Here is a 17,139-nt window from a genome sequence, read left to right on the forward strand (position 1 = left end):
TCTAGAAAGAAGAAAACTTTTTCTTTCTCTCGTTCTGCTACACACGTTTGTGTTGTATTTGTATTGTAGCTTTGCTTTTTTTAATAACAATTATTTAAATTAAACCATCCGAGTTGGAACTGCTAACAACTCGTGGACATCTGAATCATAATTCACTTCTGACAACGTTTTAGGCGAGAAATAAACTGTTTAGATTTCTAATATAGGCATTCTTGCGAAAATTGATGCCGAATTGACAATTTGCTTCAAAGTTGAGAAGTGAGAGCCAAAGGCCCCAACCAGACACTGCTTTGTGTTGAAACCACTGGTTTAATTGTAATAATTATCATAATACAATATTTCCCTCAGTATAAAATATTGTGGAAGACCTACAAGTAAAAGTCCTGGATTCAGGTGCATCATAATTTATAAGCTGGAATGTTCCTACATTTACTCAAGTACACCTACTGTGTTTTGAGTCTACTTGTTGTACTTGACTTGGGTATCCCCCCCCCCCCACCCCCCCCCTGTTGCCTAAAGACACACCCACCTGAGCCCCCCTCCCGGACTATCGAGGCAAATATGGTCGGGTGCACCAGAGCAGAAAGACCCCCTCCTCTAATCCACTCCTTACGCAAATAAACCTGCATACGTTATGTGAGTGCTTGGATAGAGGTTGGACATTAGGAATCTAGAAAGAGAAAGTCCTGAAAAAGGAAGCTGCCTGTGGTGGATATAATCGACCGCCATGGCTTCCACACCCTCCACCTCTGCCTTGTCTGCTGTTCTCCGGTGTCGCGGAAATATCTGGACCAGGAATCCGCCGACGAAGCGGCCTGCCACCTCGGCGTACAGCCTCGGTCTGACCGGCGGCTCGCCAGTTGAGCGCACCCGGTCAAACCAGGCGTCAGCGTGGGAGCCTTCTCTCCAGGGAGACCGTGCACTGGTGGGAAGAGTTTATAAATCACCCCGGGTGGTTGGCAAAATGTTGAGAGAAAAAGATTCCAATGAAATGAATACATTGTGTCACCCAAAACCTTCGCAATCCTCAGGGGACGCGCACTCATCTGGTGTCCAAAACGCGCTGGTGCGTCAGCAGGCAAGCAGACTGACTTCTAACCTGCCTGGATTAGACACGTGCTCTCAAATAATTCGAAAGATTAATTACAAAACATGTTATGCTACACACATCTGTAAAATAATATTTGTTCAGGAAACGAGTGAATTCCCAGTTTTGAACGTGCTCATAACGTCTCCATGTGTGATGGAGAATGCAAGACAAATACCGTCTTTCGTGTTAACTGGCTGGTCAACCCTGAAGAGTAGCTGCGTGTCTTTGACTGCTCTGGTGTCAGAATTTATGTTTTTGAAGCTGGAGGTGTTGTGGAGGTCCAGCAGCAGCCCTGATGATGCGCTACAGCATCAAAACATGAAAAGCAATGCACTGCAGGTGAGCGCGGAGACTTTATGTAATACTTTTAAAATAAGAACAAATCATCAATGCTACTATATTACTATATCATTGTATACGTCCTCTTTCAGGCCAATGGACAAATCCACAGTTCCACTGGCATCACCTCCTCCAAGGACAACTCCGGCTCTGGACAAATGATCCCAGAGAACAGACCTGACTGAGAGTCCAAGGCCTCATCACCAAAAATACACACTGTGATCTAACCTTATTTATTGACTTTTACTTGGCTTTCAAAATGCCCCAAAGCACATTTGGACTTTGGACTTTTTAACCCAGTGATACAACAACTGGTTGTTTTTAGAGCAGTTTTTTTTTTTTGCTTTAAGGAAAAGTAAGACATTATGAAGAAATACCTGAGAAACATCAGTCATATGCATTGTTTAGTACATTAGGCCTCCTGGTGGAGAGGTACAAAAATGGCAGTGCATTTTATTTTCAAGGTTAACCTGTAGCTAAACAAAAACTTATTTAGCAAACATGGAATGGAGTAAAATTAAAAGTAGGCCTATTACCTCTCAGAATATGGAAATATTCAAATCAAGTTTAAGTAAAAACTAAATGTGGAGGAATAATTGAAATATTTATTCTTTCCTCTTGTGTTTTGAAGATATTTGCATGATTTTTCACTCTGAAATATAGTTTGGATAAAAAATATAGATCCCTACAAATGTCCAAGATCACTTGCATAAATGTAGCCATCTTTTATACTTTCCAGCTGTTTTAACAATGTCCTGTAAAGTATGAAAGACAATCTCCCAAACAGCATATGCTGTTTGGGAGATTGTCATCAGTGTAGATAATGAAATGAAAACCAAATTTCTCCACTAAACCAAACACTTTGCCACTGACTTCTCTGCAGCTCAAGCAGAAGATGTATGCTGTTACATAAGATGGGACCTTTTCGTTAACATATTCCGACGCCACAGTGTGTGAAAGCAGACAATAACTGTTTACAAAGACATCAAACGCTGCTGTTTCTTAATTAGCTCCACTGAGAGCCGCTCGGACGTCAAAGTGTTGCGTAATTTCTCAAGGTGACAGTTGGGGCGGGACTTCCCGTGACTGCTCGCTACCCAGGAAGTCGTCGTGTTACTTTTCCTCCTCCTCTTCCAGTCTTGTGAGAAACAAGATAAACTAAAGGGGTGTTAAGTTGCTTTTATAGCCGAGAAACTAACAAGAGAACAGTTTCACATCGGCTCCAAACCGTCCTCTCGGCCCATGTTGTTTAACTTTGCTGCTTGTCATCGAAGAAATGGCCACAAAAAAACAGACACGCTCAAAAGGTAAGGGCTAATTTCCACACGCTCCTCCTCAAGCTACAGTATTTACAGTGTATCTGGTATAACCTGTCTGCTGAGCACTATGGAAGACAGCGAGGTAGAAAGTCGGTGTTAATGGTTGTGTTTCTTGTCTAAATGGCGTATATTTAGCGAGGCAGCCACAGGTGATAAAATAAAATCGATCAGAGATTAGCTGAATCATCACTCCAGTTCACATGAAGCAACTTCCTTCGAAATAGACATTAGCTTAAACTGATTTCTTGCTTGAATTTTTTTAAACAATGTTGTTATACACGTGTTACTTCCATTTTGTTGTCAGTTTTATTGCAAACTTTATTATCTGAAAGTACATTGTGTTCCCTTCTATTGGAAATGTATGTCCTTATACTGTTGCGGTACTTTGCTCTATTATTATATTGTTGTTTGTTCCATTTTCTATTTGTATCGTATGCACCAAACACCGCAAATTCCATGCAAGTGTAAACTTACTTTGGCAATAAATCCTATTCTTATTGTGTTCTTAATATTTCAGATTAAAGAGGATATTGAAAGTTGAGGATCTGTCAGAATCACAACTTTACTCCAAGATGAGTCCTGTCCTTCATCATATTCCGTCGATCTTCACCATCATTGACACTGTATTGTGTCCCTATAACTTTAGTAACTTCGCAGTGAGCCAACAAAGTGTGACTCCAGATCTCTGATTATGTGCTTGTGATGATACACAGGCTGCCTTTTCCATATCCCATACCTATTGTCTGAAACAAGGACACATCTTTCAATTCAGACCCTGTCCTCCTGAACCCACCTTCCTCCATTTTAGTTTCTGGGCCATGTTTCGCAAGAGAGGCTCTCTCATTCTTTGTGGTACGTTCCTGTTTATCACCTGGAATGCCATACTGGTGCTTCTGCTGTGGGGCAGGCCATCACCCAGCCAGCCGGGCGGAGAGCACGGAGAAGTGGCTGAAAGGCCCACTAATGATATGATGGAAGATGTGCTCCGAATGGCAGACACGTTTGAGGCAGAGCTTGAAATGCAGAAAGAAATCCTGATGCAGATCAAGAATCAGCAGGCACTGTGGGAGCCGTCAAACGGAAACGGACCGAAGGTTGTCGTCCAACGTCAGCCTGTCATTCCCGTGCTGGTAATCGCCTGTAACAGGGTCACCGTTAGGCGCTGCTTGGACAAACTCCTGGAGCTCCGTCCTTCAGCAGACCTTTTCCCAATCATAGTGAGTCAGGACTGTGGAAACGCCGAAACTGCTGAGGTGATCCGTTCTTACGGAAATCAAGTAGTTCATCTGAAACAGCCGGACTTGTCAGATATCGCTGTGCGACCAGAACATAAGAAGTTTCAGGGTTACTACAAAATCTCCAGGCATTACCGCTGGGCTCTTAACCAAGTGTTCAAGACCCTTTCTCATTCCTCCGTTGTGATTGTAGAGGATGACCTTGAGGTAAATAAGTGGCATCAAATTGGTCTAATTCATGCTTTTTTAAGTCTTTAATGATTCAAAAAGCCCATGGTTACATTATTTTATATATATTATTTACATCAATATAAAACAATGCGTATGATGGATATTTTCATAGCTGTTATTTTATCCTTAAAATGGTTGATTTCACTTGTTGACAGGCGTTATGTTGAACTAAAATTACATTATTCATCTCCTACCCTAGGTGGCGCCAGACTTCTTTGAGTACTTTCAAGCGTTGCTGCCACTCCTGAAATCTGACCCCAGTCTGTGGTGCGTGTCGGCCTGGAATGACAATGGCAGGGATGGCTACGTGGATCCAGGAAAGGCTAAGCTGCTCTACAGGACAGACTTCTTTCCAGGTCTGGGGTGGATGCTCCTTAGGGAGCTGTGGGAGGAGCTGGAGCCCAAGTGGCCCGCTTCATTCTGGGATGACTGGATGCGTCAGCCAGAGCAGCGCCGCAACCGTGCCTGTATACGTCCAGAGATCTCACGAAGTTTAACCTTTGGCCGGAAAGGAGTGAGTCTGGGTCAGTTTTATGACAAGTACCTGCGATACATTAAACTGAATACCGAATTTGTGCCTTTCACCAAGTTAGACCTGAGTTACTTGAAGGAGGAGACATACAGAGAACATTTTGAGAAGGAAGTTTACAGTGCTCCTGTGGTTACATATGAAGATGTTAAGCAGGGGCAGCTAAAAGGAACTGGGCCCTTTCGCCTTCAATACTCAAGTAAGGACAGTTTCAAAGTGCTGGCCAAAAACCTGGGAGTGATGGATGACTTGAAGTCTGGAGTCCCAAGGACAGGATACAGAGGAGTTGTCAGCTTTATCTCAAGAGGAAAGAGAATCTACTTGGCCCCTCCTCCAGGATGGACCCAGTATGATCCCACCTGGAGCTGATCATCCAGAGGAAAGTGTATGTGCATAAGCCTTTTTGTAATCTCTGATTGTCAGTTGGGGAAAACATTCCAGACCAAAGACTGATGTCCTTAAAGTTTCTCTTTGAGCGAATGATATACAGTATAAGTCTTTAATAATGCTGAATGGATTGCCTCTCTTTCTGGTGTGCCAATGCTACTCAGGTCTTTTTCATTATTCCAAAACAATCTTATAGTGTAGGATACAGCCTGTCCTGAACAGTTTGTTAGACAAGACTGCTGTAATTCACCAGATATCTATTTTTATATTCTGCTAATTGTGCACATGACATCCATTAATGTATTCAATGCAATTACCTAATTTGCCACTTTTGTTTAAATTATTTGCAGTTAATTGTAGTCTATGTGAACTGTTTATGTCTGGTATAAATATGAAAATTATAATCTGTGGTATGGTTGCTTATGGTTGTGGTGACTGGTCATAACTGCAGTATAATCTGTCATTTTTTTTTATCATTGCCTTCTATTAAAAAATCTGTTCTTCCAGCTTTCATTTTAATATAAAATAATTTTGTTGAATGATTCTCCAATGTAGTACACCTTGCAGGTTTGTAACCTAGCTGAGTTTGTATATTTTTGGCATTAAAAAAAACTATTTGCTTTTTGATGAGTTGCGTAATTCATTTAGCTTTTACAGAGAGAATGCCATTCTCTCAGTTCATATTAAGACAAGATAAAACTTTCTTTATCACGAAGGAAATTGTTGTGCAGCAATTGCAATACAAAGTGGGAAAGAGTGCAACTATATAGAGTGCAAATAAACAAAATATAAACTGTAAGATGATCAAAAAGGTGCAAAAACCAAATGTACCCAGTGCCAGCAATGTAAACTGGTGGACACTAAGTGTCATAAATATTACTGGTTAACAGTAAGGTACAAATTTAAAATATAGCCTACACATGCCAAAATGTAAACAGCTGACCGTGAAGATCATGAACATACAGGTTGCTGGTAAGGTGCAATCTTATATAAATATATGAATATGTCAATTATTATTTTATCATTAGTATTACAGGATAAATAATATCTACTTAGGATGTTACTTCAAAGTCAATCTGTGCAGCCAAGCATTATTCAAACCCACAGAACATTATTTAAAATTATAGTACAGCCATAATACAGTCGTTGGTTATCCATGATATAGCTTCGATCAAGGTTTAAAAAAAAATACAGAATATACTGTGGTATAGTAACACTTACTAATGAGACATTTCATTTCTTGAAAGATATATAAGGCGTATAATACGTGTTTGCAGTAACGTTTACTCGCACAGACAATTTCATTTAGTATCTGTGCCAGTGTTGTCTACGGTAGCCGACGTGGCCCAAACGTTTCAGCGCATCCGTATCAGAACTAATGCTCCTCTGTTTACTTCATTTGTAATGATGCTGATGTGAGACAGAAACTGCTAGCTAGCTAGCTAGCCTAGCTAAAGTAATAAAGAACCGGTAAGAGATGGAGAAAAAAACACATGTGATGGGGGGACATACTAATGGGTCTCCTCTTACTTTTCATCTCAGTATAGCTATTTGTTATCACCTGTTTGCTGTTAAGTAACCGTCGCATTCTTACTGACGGTGAGCCTGTTAGCTAGCTCGCTAGGGTGCAGGCTAGGCTAGCTTTGCAGTGGGTTCGTGTTTCGGTGTGATCTGGTATGGCAGATTGCAAACTCAACAACACTCGCCACCACCGGAAGCATTTTCTGATTTTCCCCTGCTGAGTAACACAACCGTTGCTATCAGGACCCAGACTTTTAGGTTAATTAGCCACCACGTCTGCTGGCGAAGCAACCTTAGCTAACGCCGCTGCTAGCGAAACTGTGTGGCCTGGAATGGAGCCAGGCGACTTGCGAGAGAGCCCCGCCGGCTCCGGGGAGTCAGACGTGGGGGATTGGAGGGAGGTTATTCCCGGAGGGGACGAGGAGGTAAAAGCTGCCGAAACTAATGGAACAACACTAGAGACTGCGCTCAGGGACACCTGCCAGGAAGTCGAAAATGAAAAACAAAAAGGAGTTGGTGAGCAATTACACAGCCCCTACGAGGAGGAACTGGACCCCAGAATTCAGGTATCAGAAACCGTTGTTCGCCATGTGGTTATTTAACCTCCATCAAGCAATATTAACATAGTAATCAGCCAGGATGTAGTTAACAGTAGCTGGTTGGGTAACACTGGTATGATTTTGATTAAGCCTAACTGAGAGGTAACGTTAGCTATGAGGGGCTGGGTATGGTTCGAAAATGTAAATTCGATACCGGTTCCTGAACAATACTGTTTTCGATACCAATTTTAATGAAATCGATTTAAACAAAAATAAATTACAGCATTACACTTTACTGTACAAACCTTTCCCCCGCCCCCTTTTTAAGCTCTTTTACACCTATATCCAGACTGTATGTGTTAAAAGAATATACAATATATTTTTTCTAGTTCTTAATAAGGGCCTAAATCAGCATTTTTTCCCACAGGAAGAGTTGGAGCATCTTAATGAAGCCAGTGCAGAAATCAACAGACTAGAGCTGCAGTTGGATGTAAGTAAAAAATACACATTTCTTAGTATACAGAAATACACTTTCCACCTAATTAGTGTGTTTGTTCAGTCGTCCTACACGTCTGAAAAATATGGAAAACAGATGGAACAAAACGCTTTGATTTTGATAAAACAAAATTCATGAGAAATGTGAAAAGAACATTAACTACCACCCTAGGAATAGCTTGAGAGTCTTTCTCTGTTGTTGAATATTTTGTTAGTCTACTAAGATGGTGCTCATCAATATGATACTTTTGTTTTCGATATCTTTAAGCACAAGGCTGGAAAAGTCAGAACCCGTTAAATGGAAAATGTTTTGGTGCTGATAGTTATACACTCAAGTGAATTGATTGTTCGCTTGCAGCCATACTCCTGTGTGGAATCTAATCAGTCATATCTAATCTTGTCATTTTCATGCATTAACCATCCAGGATGCCAGATCAGGGTACCGGAAAATCCTCACAGAGTCTGCCAGGAAGCTAAATGCTCAGAGCTCTCAGCTTGGTGGCTGCATAGAGAAAGCAAGACCTTACTATGAAGCTCGTCGCCTTGCGAAAGAGGTACACACAAATATCATGTGTGTCTAAATATATTTAAATGTGTACCACGTGTTTAAAATGTTGTTGATTAAAAGGCAAACTGGAGTATGTACTAGGGGTGTAAATCACAAGTTTTATCATGATACAATATTATATTTGCACAATATTACAATATTTGCTGATCAAATCAAAGTCTTCCATGATACGATTGAAATTTTATTCAATTCAGGGGCCTGAGATTGAGACATCGTATATCCATTTAACACAATTAGTTACATTTATATTAACTCACAAAAGGCAACTAAAATGTGATCTGACAATTTTATTACTGAACTCTTCCAGACATTTATATGAAAAATGAACTATTATTTTTAATAAAAAAGAATAAATATTAATGGGAAGATAAATAAATCAATCCAGATTGAGGTATTGTTACACCCCTAGTATGTACGCCTTTAAATACAGTATACTAGAAATACAGCTAACTATATAACTATATATATATATGTATATAGTTCACAATACTAAAATAAATATAGTGCCTAAAAATGTTGCTTACCCTGGTACCTAAGTTCAAGCCTCAGTGTAAGCAAGGCCTTTTGAAGTGTCCTTAGACTCTGCACTTTGTCCCTACCAGATACATGAGTGTAGAAAAATTGGGATGTGATTGTTCAGACAGCATTTAGAGGGGGTCAGGGGCCCATTTGTCCACATACGTAGTGTAGTGTTACTGCAAATGCATTCCTGACTGTAATAAAGGATTTTTTTAAAGGAGTTTTCCGAGTGCCTACAGTATAGCCTTACAAACCTCTAACAACGTAGACAAGATTTTGATGATCATGTCTTCTATCTGAGCAGGAAACAGAGCTTCATTCAGTATGCATGTAAGATTCATTCTAATGCCAGGTGTAAGCTGTGATCCAACTTAACTGGATGTAACCATACACACAATCCAAACACTTGTTCTGCTACTGCAGGAGCTCTAGCTTATTGTGATATTTTCTTTATGGGAAATTGTAAACATTTAAATACATACTTTAAAATAAATGATTACTTACCTTTTCTTTTTTTTAAATGATGACTTAACTGTTTCTATATTTATTGGCTGGATGGACTTAACCTCATTAAATTTGTAAATCAAAAACTATAATTTACAAATACAATTTCACAGAGATCTGACAGTAATTGGACGTAACAGAACAGGGGATGTGTCCTCGTCATATTCCACTTCTGTAGGCTGTAAATATTTTGTCTGCTCTCTTTAGGCACAGCAAGAGACCCAGAAGGCAGCTTTGAGCTATGAGAGAGCCGTCTCTATGCACACAGCTGCCAGGGAGATGGTCTATGTGGCAGAGCAGGGCTTGATGGCTGATGGCAAGAACACCCTGGATCCCACCTGGCAGGAGATGCTCAACCATGCTACCTCCAAGGTAACAGAGAGGAGGAGGTACACATGCTATTAAACAATGACACCAGACCTGGGTTGAGTGGGCCATGTACAGTAGTAGGTCCAGGATGGCTTCTAGTGTCTCCAATGGGAAGATACATGTTTTAAAGCAAGGTAAAAACATTCACTGAAAAGTACAAAGAACAAAAATATTGTCAAAAACATGGTGGATAGTGACATAGGAATAAAACAACATGAAAGTCCGATCCAAGGTTCATGTTTTTGTTACATTGTATACATTTGATCCGGTAAGTTTTGGTTTCACACTGCAGTTATGCAAGCGCACTAAAGATCTATACGTGACAAAACTACGTCCTGCCGTCAGCACATATGTGAGCTGCGTCTCCAGATGCTTATAATTGATTGTTTTGTTGACGGGCTTCCCCGTCCTCTCGTATCCTATGCTGCTCTCCTCTACTGCCGCGGCTCTTTTTGTTTTGTTGTGATGTTGAGAAGCAAGACACGGGAACTTTCTTTCTAGAGAATTTATTCAGAGACAAACGGAAACCTACGCTGTACATTTACTACCACTTAACAAATAAACTGATGATGTATTCTCTGCTCTGATAGCCGACAGCTGTCTGCTTTGAGCGCATTCACCGTCACTCTCTCTCTATCACTCACCGAGCTATTCCTTAAAGGAGCTTCCCCGGTCTTGTAACACAGGGAGAGCCTGCCAGAGCTTCTTATTTGGTCCAAAAGTCCGAACCATCCAAAAAATGCTTTCACACTATAAACGAACTGGATCATGGTTCAGTTTGGTCCAGACCGAGACCACCTCTTTTTATCGGACCAAATTTTGGTCTTTTGATCCGGACCGTGGTCCGGGGGAGGTTTCACACCTGTAATTTTGGTTCGGATCAAACTAAAAAGTCTGAAAGTCCGGACCAAATAAGGTATGAGTGAAAACGCCCTTAATCAGCATAACTCCCTTACCTTTTATTTTATCTGAGCGTCTTTACATACTAAACGAAAGAGGAAGTCTTGTTAAAAGAGTAACCCACCAATTTAGCAATTCACTTCCACAACAGTCGACTCATATTTGACAGTTAAAGAGCCCCTATTATACTCCTTTTCAGCATGATATTTGTACTATTGGGGTCTACTACAATTAGAGATGGCCCGATACCATTTTTTGCTTCCCGATTCCAATACCTGAACTTGCGTATCGGCTGCTACTGAGTACCGATCCGATACCAGTGTGTCATATATTTTATTATGTTTTAAATACTGTATACTACTATCCCTGTATGGATGTGATATGATTTTTATCTTTGTCAGTCTGGCTCAGGTTAAACTCTTTGTGAAACATGAACAAACACAAACAACGAATGTCACAGAACTTTGTTTTACTCTTTATTACGTGGTCTCGGATCGGTGCATAAACTCCAGTACTTCCTGATATTGATACCGATACCAGCGTTTTAGGCAGTATCGGAGCCGATACCGATACTGGTATGTGGAATGTGTTTTTTTTTGTATTTTATATCTATTTCAAACACAAAAAACTACATAATACTAAAAGACGAGACAAATCCAAAAAAAGCATAATAGGGGTAGCCTAGAAATCTAGACGCACCCTAGTGGCAGCAAATTTATTTTGCAGCCAGGGAGGTCTAGGCACTCTCCGTTGGCTTGGGAGCTGGAAAAACCAAACTCTGGTCAGGCCAATCACATCGTGTATAGAATCGGTGGGCGGGCTTATGGCTGCTGCTTCTGGAAGACTTGGAGTTAAGCTTTTCTTTGAGAAAAGAACAGCACAGAAATCATTCTTAAAAATGGAAGATGTGTTGATGAGTTTTGCCGACCGGATACGGCAAAAGTTTAATCTATCAACTAGCTTCGCTACCTTCTTCGTTGCTCTGCCTGGTTGTAGTGTATCCTATTACGTGCAGAGGGAATTTGAAAGACAACCGTTTAACCGTTTTTTTTTTTGTTTATTTATTTTCTGCATTTATCTCTCGTTCACACTCCAGTCCAGTTGGTGGCGGTAATGCAGATTTAAGTTGGTTTGCCAACCGCCAATAAACTACAAAGAAGATACTGTCGGTACACAATGACGCCCAGTTCGAGCATTTAGCAAGCTGGGCAGAGAAGCTAGCGACGATAACAAGTGTGGAAATGGAAAACTGTTTCCCGTTTTTCCGTTGTGATTCGGCCAGAAACTTCAACATTGTGAGGCGAAGAGATCGTTTTGGATTATAAAGCTTGGATATTACGTTTCTTTGGACTCTTGGGGATTTATGAAAATCAAGTTTTGGTCAAAATACCACTTTGTTGCTGAAAGGACAACGACAACAGGTACGAATGCACTCTCGGCTGCGCAGATTACGGCTGAATTGTTTTATTTTCTGTTACTTTGTAACAGTTGTGTACATGGCTGTATATTTTAAAGATTTAATGCTTTAAAGTAATACAAACGCTTATGAGTGGAAGTTTTATCGAGGTTACAGCGACGCCCCAGTAGGGCTGCACAATTAATCAAATTTTAATCACGATCACGATTTTGGCTTCCCACGATCAAATTTGCGTGATCGAGCGATATTTAAAATGCGTCATTCTCTTCATAGAACAGTTTTTGCAAAGCCAATCTAGCGCTCCATAAACCACTGTCTGATCACATGTCTCCATGAGCCAATCAGAGCTGTTCCCTGCCTGCAACGCGCAGCTTAGTTTCTAGATGTAGACAGTCACAGAGGACAGAGTAAGGGCCGTTACAGAGTCAACGCGAGCAACGCGAACAAGCAACGCGAGCAACGCGCTCCCTTTCATAGTCTACAGTGGACGCAAGTAGACGCAAGCGTCACGGGCGATGCGTGAAATGCAATACACCGCCCACGCAACAGGGGGTAGCAGAGTGCTCCACGGTGTTCGGTCGGCAGAGCCAGACCCTCCCGGAGAGTGGCTCTCGTCAGGGAGCAGCTGGCTGGCTGACTTCTTTTTATCAGATGCTGGCGTGTTTCCCCACCAGTACAGTGTGCTACGATAGGGTAGCACTGACCAATACATTAATAAAAGGTCGCGTAAACATGGTTTAGCAGGTTTTAAAAATATATAGATACATTTGGGTCTCGCTCTCTCTGCCTGCTGCCCCGCCTCGCTTATTTCAGCCTCTTGAGGAGGGCACACAACATAGACACACACACACAACGTTGATACATACCGAAAAATGTGACTCAGTAGTCCTATGTTTGATGAATTTGCTCAGCTAAGTTGATTCAATATTTTTGGATAATGTACAATATAGTATCCTATATTGAAATATAGGGCACTACTACAATACATGCAGTGTCGCCCCCACCGACAACGCATAGTATTGTGCGCACCGGCGCGTCGCGTATCAAAAACTAGGACGACACATTTGGCTACGCATCGACGCATAATGGCGGCCGAAGCGTAGCGATGCGTAGCCTTGCGGACGCGTATGCGTACCGATGCGTTGACTCTGTAACGGCCCTAACGTGAGGAATATCCCACAACAGGTAGCAGTCGGTCATCATAAGCCGGTCACAATGTTTGCCAGTTTACCAGTAAACGCAACGTTTTGTCCCGTCTGTGTTGTTTTTCAGACAACAGCAGTGACCAGTGCTAGTTTGTGTCTTTTAGCTCATAGCTTTAGCAGCAGACTGTTGGACGTCCCGCTGTTGGAATCCTACAGTGAAATACAGACACACTACACTGTTTAGCAGTCGGCATTTTAGCCGTGTTTAATCCAGTTACTACTGTGGCTAACGTGGTAGGTTAACACGTTACCGCTATGTAACGTGTTATTAGTGTTTATTAGCGTGACATTCAGCGATGTTTATGTTGCCTCTAACGTGGTTTTGAGCATCAGAGCGCAACGCAGACATGTAAGTGGCAGTGTAATGAGCCACAGAACTACGCGTAGCTATTTCGTCTGGTAGATACCAGGCACCACATGCGCCGTTAACGTGAACAGAAAATTGCGTTGCCTGTATCTTCACGGCAAACATGCATGTGTGGAAAGCGGTCGAACAACCGCTGAAATGGCATACTCCTTCACAGTATCCTTCAATAAAGGAGGAATGTAGCACAATATGGATGTATTAGTAGGAATGTAGCACAATATGGATGTAAAAGCAGTTACAATTATATAATTATGTGACAATAAAATTTGTTTTGGCTAAAATCAACAAATTATCGTGATAATTAATCGTGATCTCAATATTGATCAAAATAATCGTGATTATCATTTTGGCCATAATCGTGCAGCCCTACGCCCCAGTCACAAAGTGTCCCGTTGACGGGACGGTAATCCTTGAGAGGTTAAGAGTTTATTAATTCTGAACGCGTCTGGCCTGTCTATCTATATTGCACCAAATACGACACTGCACTCCCTTGTGAAGTCGTTTGGATGAAAGGTTCTCAAAATAATCAAAATGCATAGAGATTCCTGCCTTTATTAGAGATAATATGTTCAGCCCCCTCTCTCCGAAGCTTCGAATATTCGATGGTCATTACTACCGAAGCTTCGAAGCTCAAAAAATGGTATTCTGACCAGCCCTAGTGGAGACAACAATTGAATGAAGATGGAGGTCGATGCCTTGTACCTATTATGTGTGTGTGTGTGTGTGTGTGTGTGTGTGTGTCTGTCTCTCCTACTCCTATGTGTCTCTCACAGGTGAACGAAGCTGAGGAAGAGCGACTCCGCAGTGAGAGGGAGCACATGCGGGTCACACACGCCTGTCAGGAGGCCGAGGCTCGGGTTCAGATGCTGCAAAAGTCCCTCAAAAGAGTCATTGTGAAATCCAAACCTTACTTTGAGCTCAAGGCCCAGTTCAACCACATACTGGAGGTAATGCAGACATACAGAGCCCAATAATACCAATGTTTGTGAAACCACTGTCTCACACACACACACACACACACACACACACACACACACACACACACACACACACACACACACACTGCTACAGCTAACTTCATACTCACTGTTACACACACACTCTGTCTCTTTTTCTTTCTCTCTGCCGCTCACTGCCTTACATTATACACACAAACACACTGAGTTATCCCTTAAAGGAGTTTGCTACTTGTTGTGTAACACATTTTAGTTTAAAAAACATACCATACTCGGCAGCGTGACATGAAAACCGATACCCTTTGTCGCAGTACCCTTTGTCCAGGAGCTTATCGATATTGCGGTACTGACAAGTCCAGAACCGGTACCGGGTTAGTACCGGTTCTTGATACCCATCGCTAAAAATCATTGTTAAAATTGATGATAAAAGTGTCTGTACCCTCTGTGTGACTCCAGGAGAACAAGACCAAAGTGCTGCAGCTTGAACAGCACGTAGCCAAAGTAAAGACCCGCTACTCCATCGCCTTACGAAACTTGGAACAAATCAGCGAACAGATCCACGCTCAGAGGGGGAGGGACCAGGCCAAGGGAGGATGCACCAGTGTCTGCGGTGGGCGCAGTCCCCCCGTTGGAGCTGAGTCCGACATCAGAGTTAAGAAAGAAGGCGGAGCCTGCGGTGGTGGTGCGACGGGGAAGGATCGAGTGGATGCAGCCATTGACCTGGAAAAATACAAGGAGAAGGAGAATGAAAAGGAGAGGGAGCGGGCGGGGTCAGATTCCCTTTCGGTCTTCAGCCTGCAAACCATCGCTTCCGACTTAGAGAAATATGACTCCATTGAGCACCTCGGGGACCTCAGCGATGTAGGGAGCGTAACCGGGGATGAGGGGGAGAAAGAGAGGGGCGGAGTGATCGATAGAAGAGACAAGCTGGCGGAAGCGAGCGCCAAAGAGCGCCAGCAGCAGTTCTACAAGCAGCACCACCGAAGCTTCAGTTTGTGAGGCTGTCATAGATATAGCATATAAACACTTCAGAAGTAAAGTATATGAGTTATCAAAAAAAGTACAAATTAGGGTAAACATCCCTAACACATAGGTACCAACCAAAGTATAAGACGGTTAATTGGCTGCAAATGTAAAACTGGTGTGATGCAGTTATAGATGTATGATATATGATGGTGTAAATAAGCACATGTATGTTGACTGACAAAACATTATTCTAAAGCTGACACTGGTCAATAGTTAATATTGCAGCCTAGTTAGAACACTAGTGAATCTAAAGAGCTTTCAACCCTCCAGGACAAGTATACAGTATATTCACTCCCTCTGAGGGATTCTGGGTAGAATTTGTTCTTTGAGCATGAAGGAACAGCGAAGAATGATCAGAAGCCCTGTCTGAACAGTCTTGTTTCTAAAACATTTCTTACTTTCCGTAATCGTTGATCTTGTCCAGTCTCAAGGTAGAGGGGTCGCAGGGTCTCTCCGTACACACTGGAATCCACACTCCTATCCACCCCTCATCAAGTTAGCGTGCTGGGAAAAATGACAAAAACGATTCACTGTCAGTGCAGAGTGAAAGCATGTTTGAATTCACATTTCATATATTTATTTCCAGCAACATGCTGCAAGCATTGCTTTATTTTTGGCACAAGAGAATGCGTTTTTTGAAAATTCCTGAAATGATGAAAGGAGTCTGAAGATGTTAAAGACTCCTTCCACTCCGACAGCATGCACTCCTAGTTAGCCATCTTAACAGACATTTATGACGTGTATTCAGGGCTATATGCTGACACAAAAACTGACACCATTAAAGCTAAGATGATGAAGCTGTAGCTATGTTTTCTTTTTTTTTATGTTGCTATGCTGTAGTCTTATGCTGCAAAAGCCTTGTCCAAGTTTTTATTATTTGGATATTGTTTACATTTGTATGAGTGGATTTTTTTGGCAGCAAATGCATTTCATCTTGTTTGCCGTTTCAAAATCAATTTGCCCTTGTAATTTGAAGTGTGCCTTGACACAGAACAAGTAACAAATTTAGCATGAGTAGCGCTTAGCTGCAAACTCATCTGCGCTTCTGTTTAGAAGCGTGAAAAGAACAAGCGTGTGCCCTTTTATTATTCTTTTCTTATTTTTTTTAGAACATTTTAATAAAATTTGTCAGCCGGCGCCATTTCTGATGAGACTTAAAGAGTTATGATTTATTTTTTGTTTAGATTTCTATATTTTCTTTTATATTGTACTTTGATTGTCAAAGTGTAAGATGCGAACCAAAGTCAAGAAAATGACTTGTAAATGTATGTAATTATTACAAAGCTGGAAAATATTGACATGTATAGTAACATGAATTAACTGATTTGAATGTTTGACACGTTTGTTGTACAGATGTCGTGGATATTCACGGTTTGTCATGTGTATTTAAATCATTGTTGCAGTTTGTCTGAAACACCCCACCTTCACTTCTGTCTTAATAATTAGTCTTCACCCTTTTAATGGCATTTGTTATTTAGTCAGAATGTCACTTTCCGACTTAGGCATTGTCATATCTATAATCAATAAACCAGATCATACTTCTTGGGCTTGTGTGATTCCCATATTTTCCTATCTATTTGATATGTTGTAGGACTTGTAGAATTAAATGTCGAGAGGCAGGTT

The 17,139-nt window shown here is 41.4% G+C and overlaps 3 protein-coding genes across 3 annotated transcripts; all 3 read left to right on the forward strand.

Annotated features, from left to right (window-relative positions):
* Window positions 1–560: 560 nt before the first annotated feature.
* LOC120563046 lies at window positions 561–2,735 on the forward strand. The gene is made up of 2 exons (XM_039807052.1): window positions 561–1,429; window positions 1,522–2,735. Exons 1-2 carry the CDS (start codon window positions 728–730, stop codon window positions 1,612–1,614), a joined length of 795 nt encoding a protein of 264 aa, XP_039662986.1. The 5' UTR covers window positions 561–727; the 3' UTR covers window positions 1,615–2,735.
* Window positions 2,550–5,757, forward strand: mgat1a (alpha-1,3-mannosyl-glycoprotein 2-beta-N-acetylglucosaminyltransferase a). The gene is made up of 3 exons (XM_039807051.1): window positions 2,550–2,736; window positions 3,266–4,190; window positions 4,414–5,757. The coding sequence occupies exons 2-3, from the start codon at window positions 3,567–3,569 to the stop codon at window positions 5,110–5,112; spliced, it is 1,323 nt and encodes a 440-aa protein (XP_039662985.1). The 5' UTR covers window positions 2,550–2,736; window positions 3,266–3,566; the 3' UTR covers window positions 5,113–5,757.
* Window positions 5,758–6,497: 740 nt separating this feature from the next.
* Window positions 6,498–17,059, forward strand: sh3bp5la (SH3-binding domain protein 5-like, a). Its single transcript, XM_039806804.1, has 6 exons — window positions 6,498–7,217; window positions 7,618–7,680; window positions 8,111–8,239; window positions 9,484–9,648; window positions 14,308–14,481; window positions 14,947–17,059. Exons 1-6 carry the CDS (start codon window positions 6,984–6,986, stop codon window positions 15,487–15,489), a joined length of 1,308 nt encoding a protein of 435 aa, XP_039662738.1. The 5' UTR covers window positions 6,498–6,983; the 3' UTR covers window positions 15,490–17,059.
* The last annotated feature ends 80 nt before the right edge of the window (window positions 17,060–17,139 follow it).

This window comes from Perca fluviatilis, chromosome 7, assembly GCF_010015445.1.
Source record: "Perca fluviatilis chromosome 7, GENO_Pfluv_1.0, whole genome shotgun sequence".
Taxonomy (NCBI): Eukaryota; Metazoa; Chordata; class Actinopteri; order Perciformes; family Percidae; genus Perca; species Perca fluviatilis.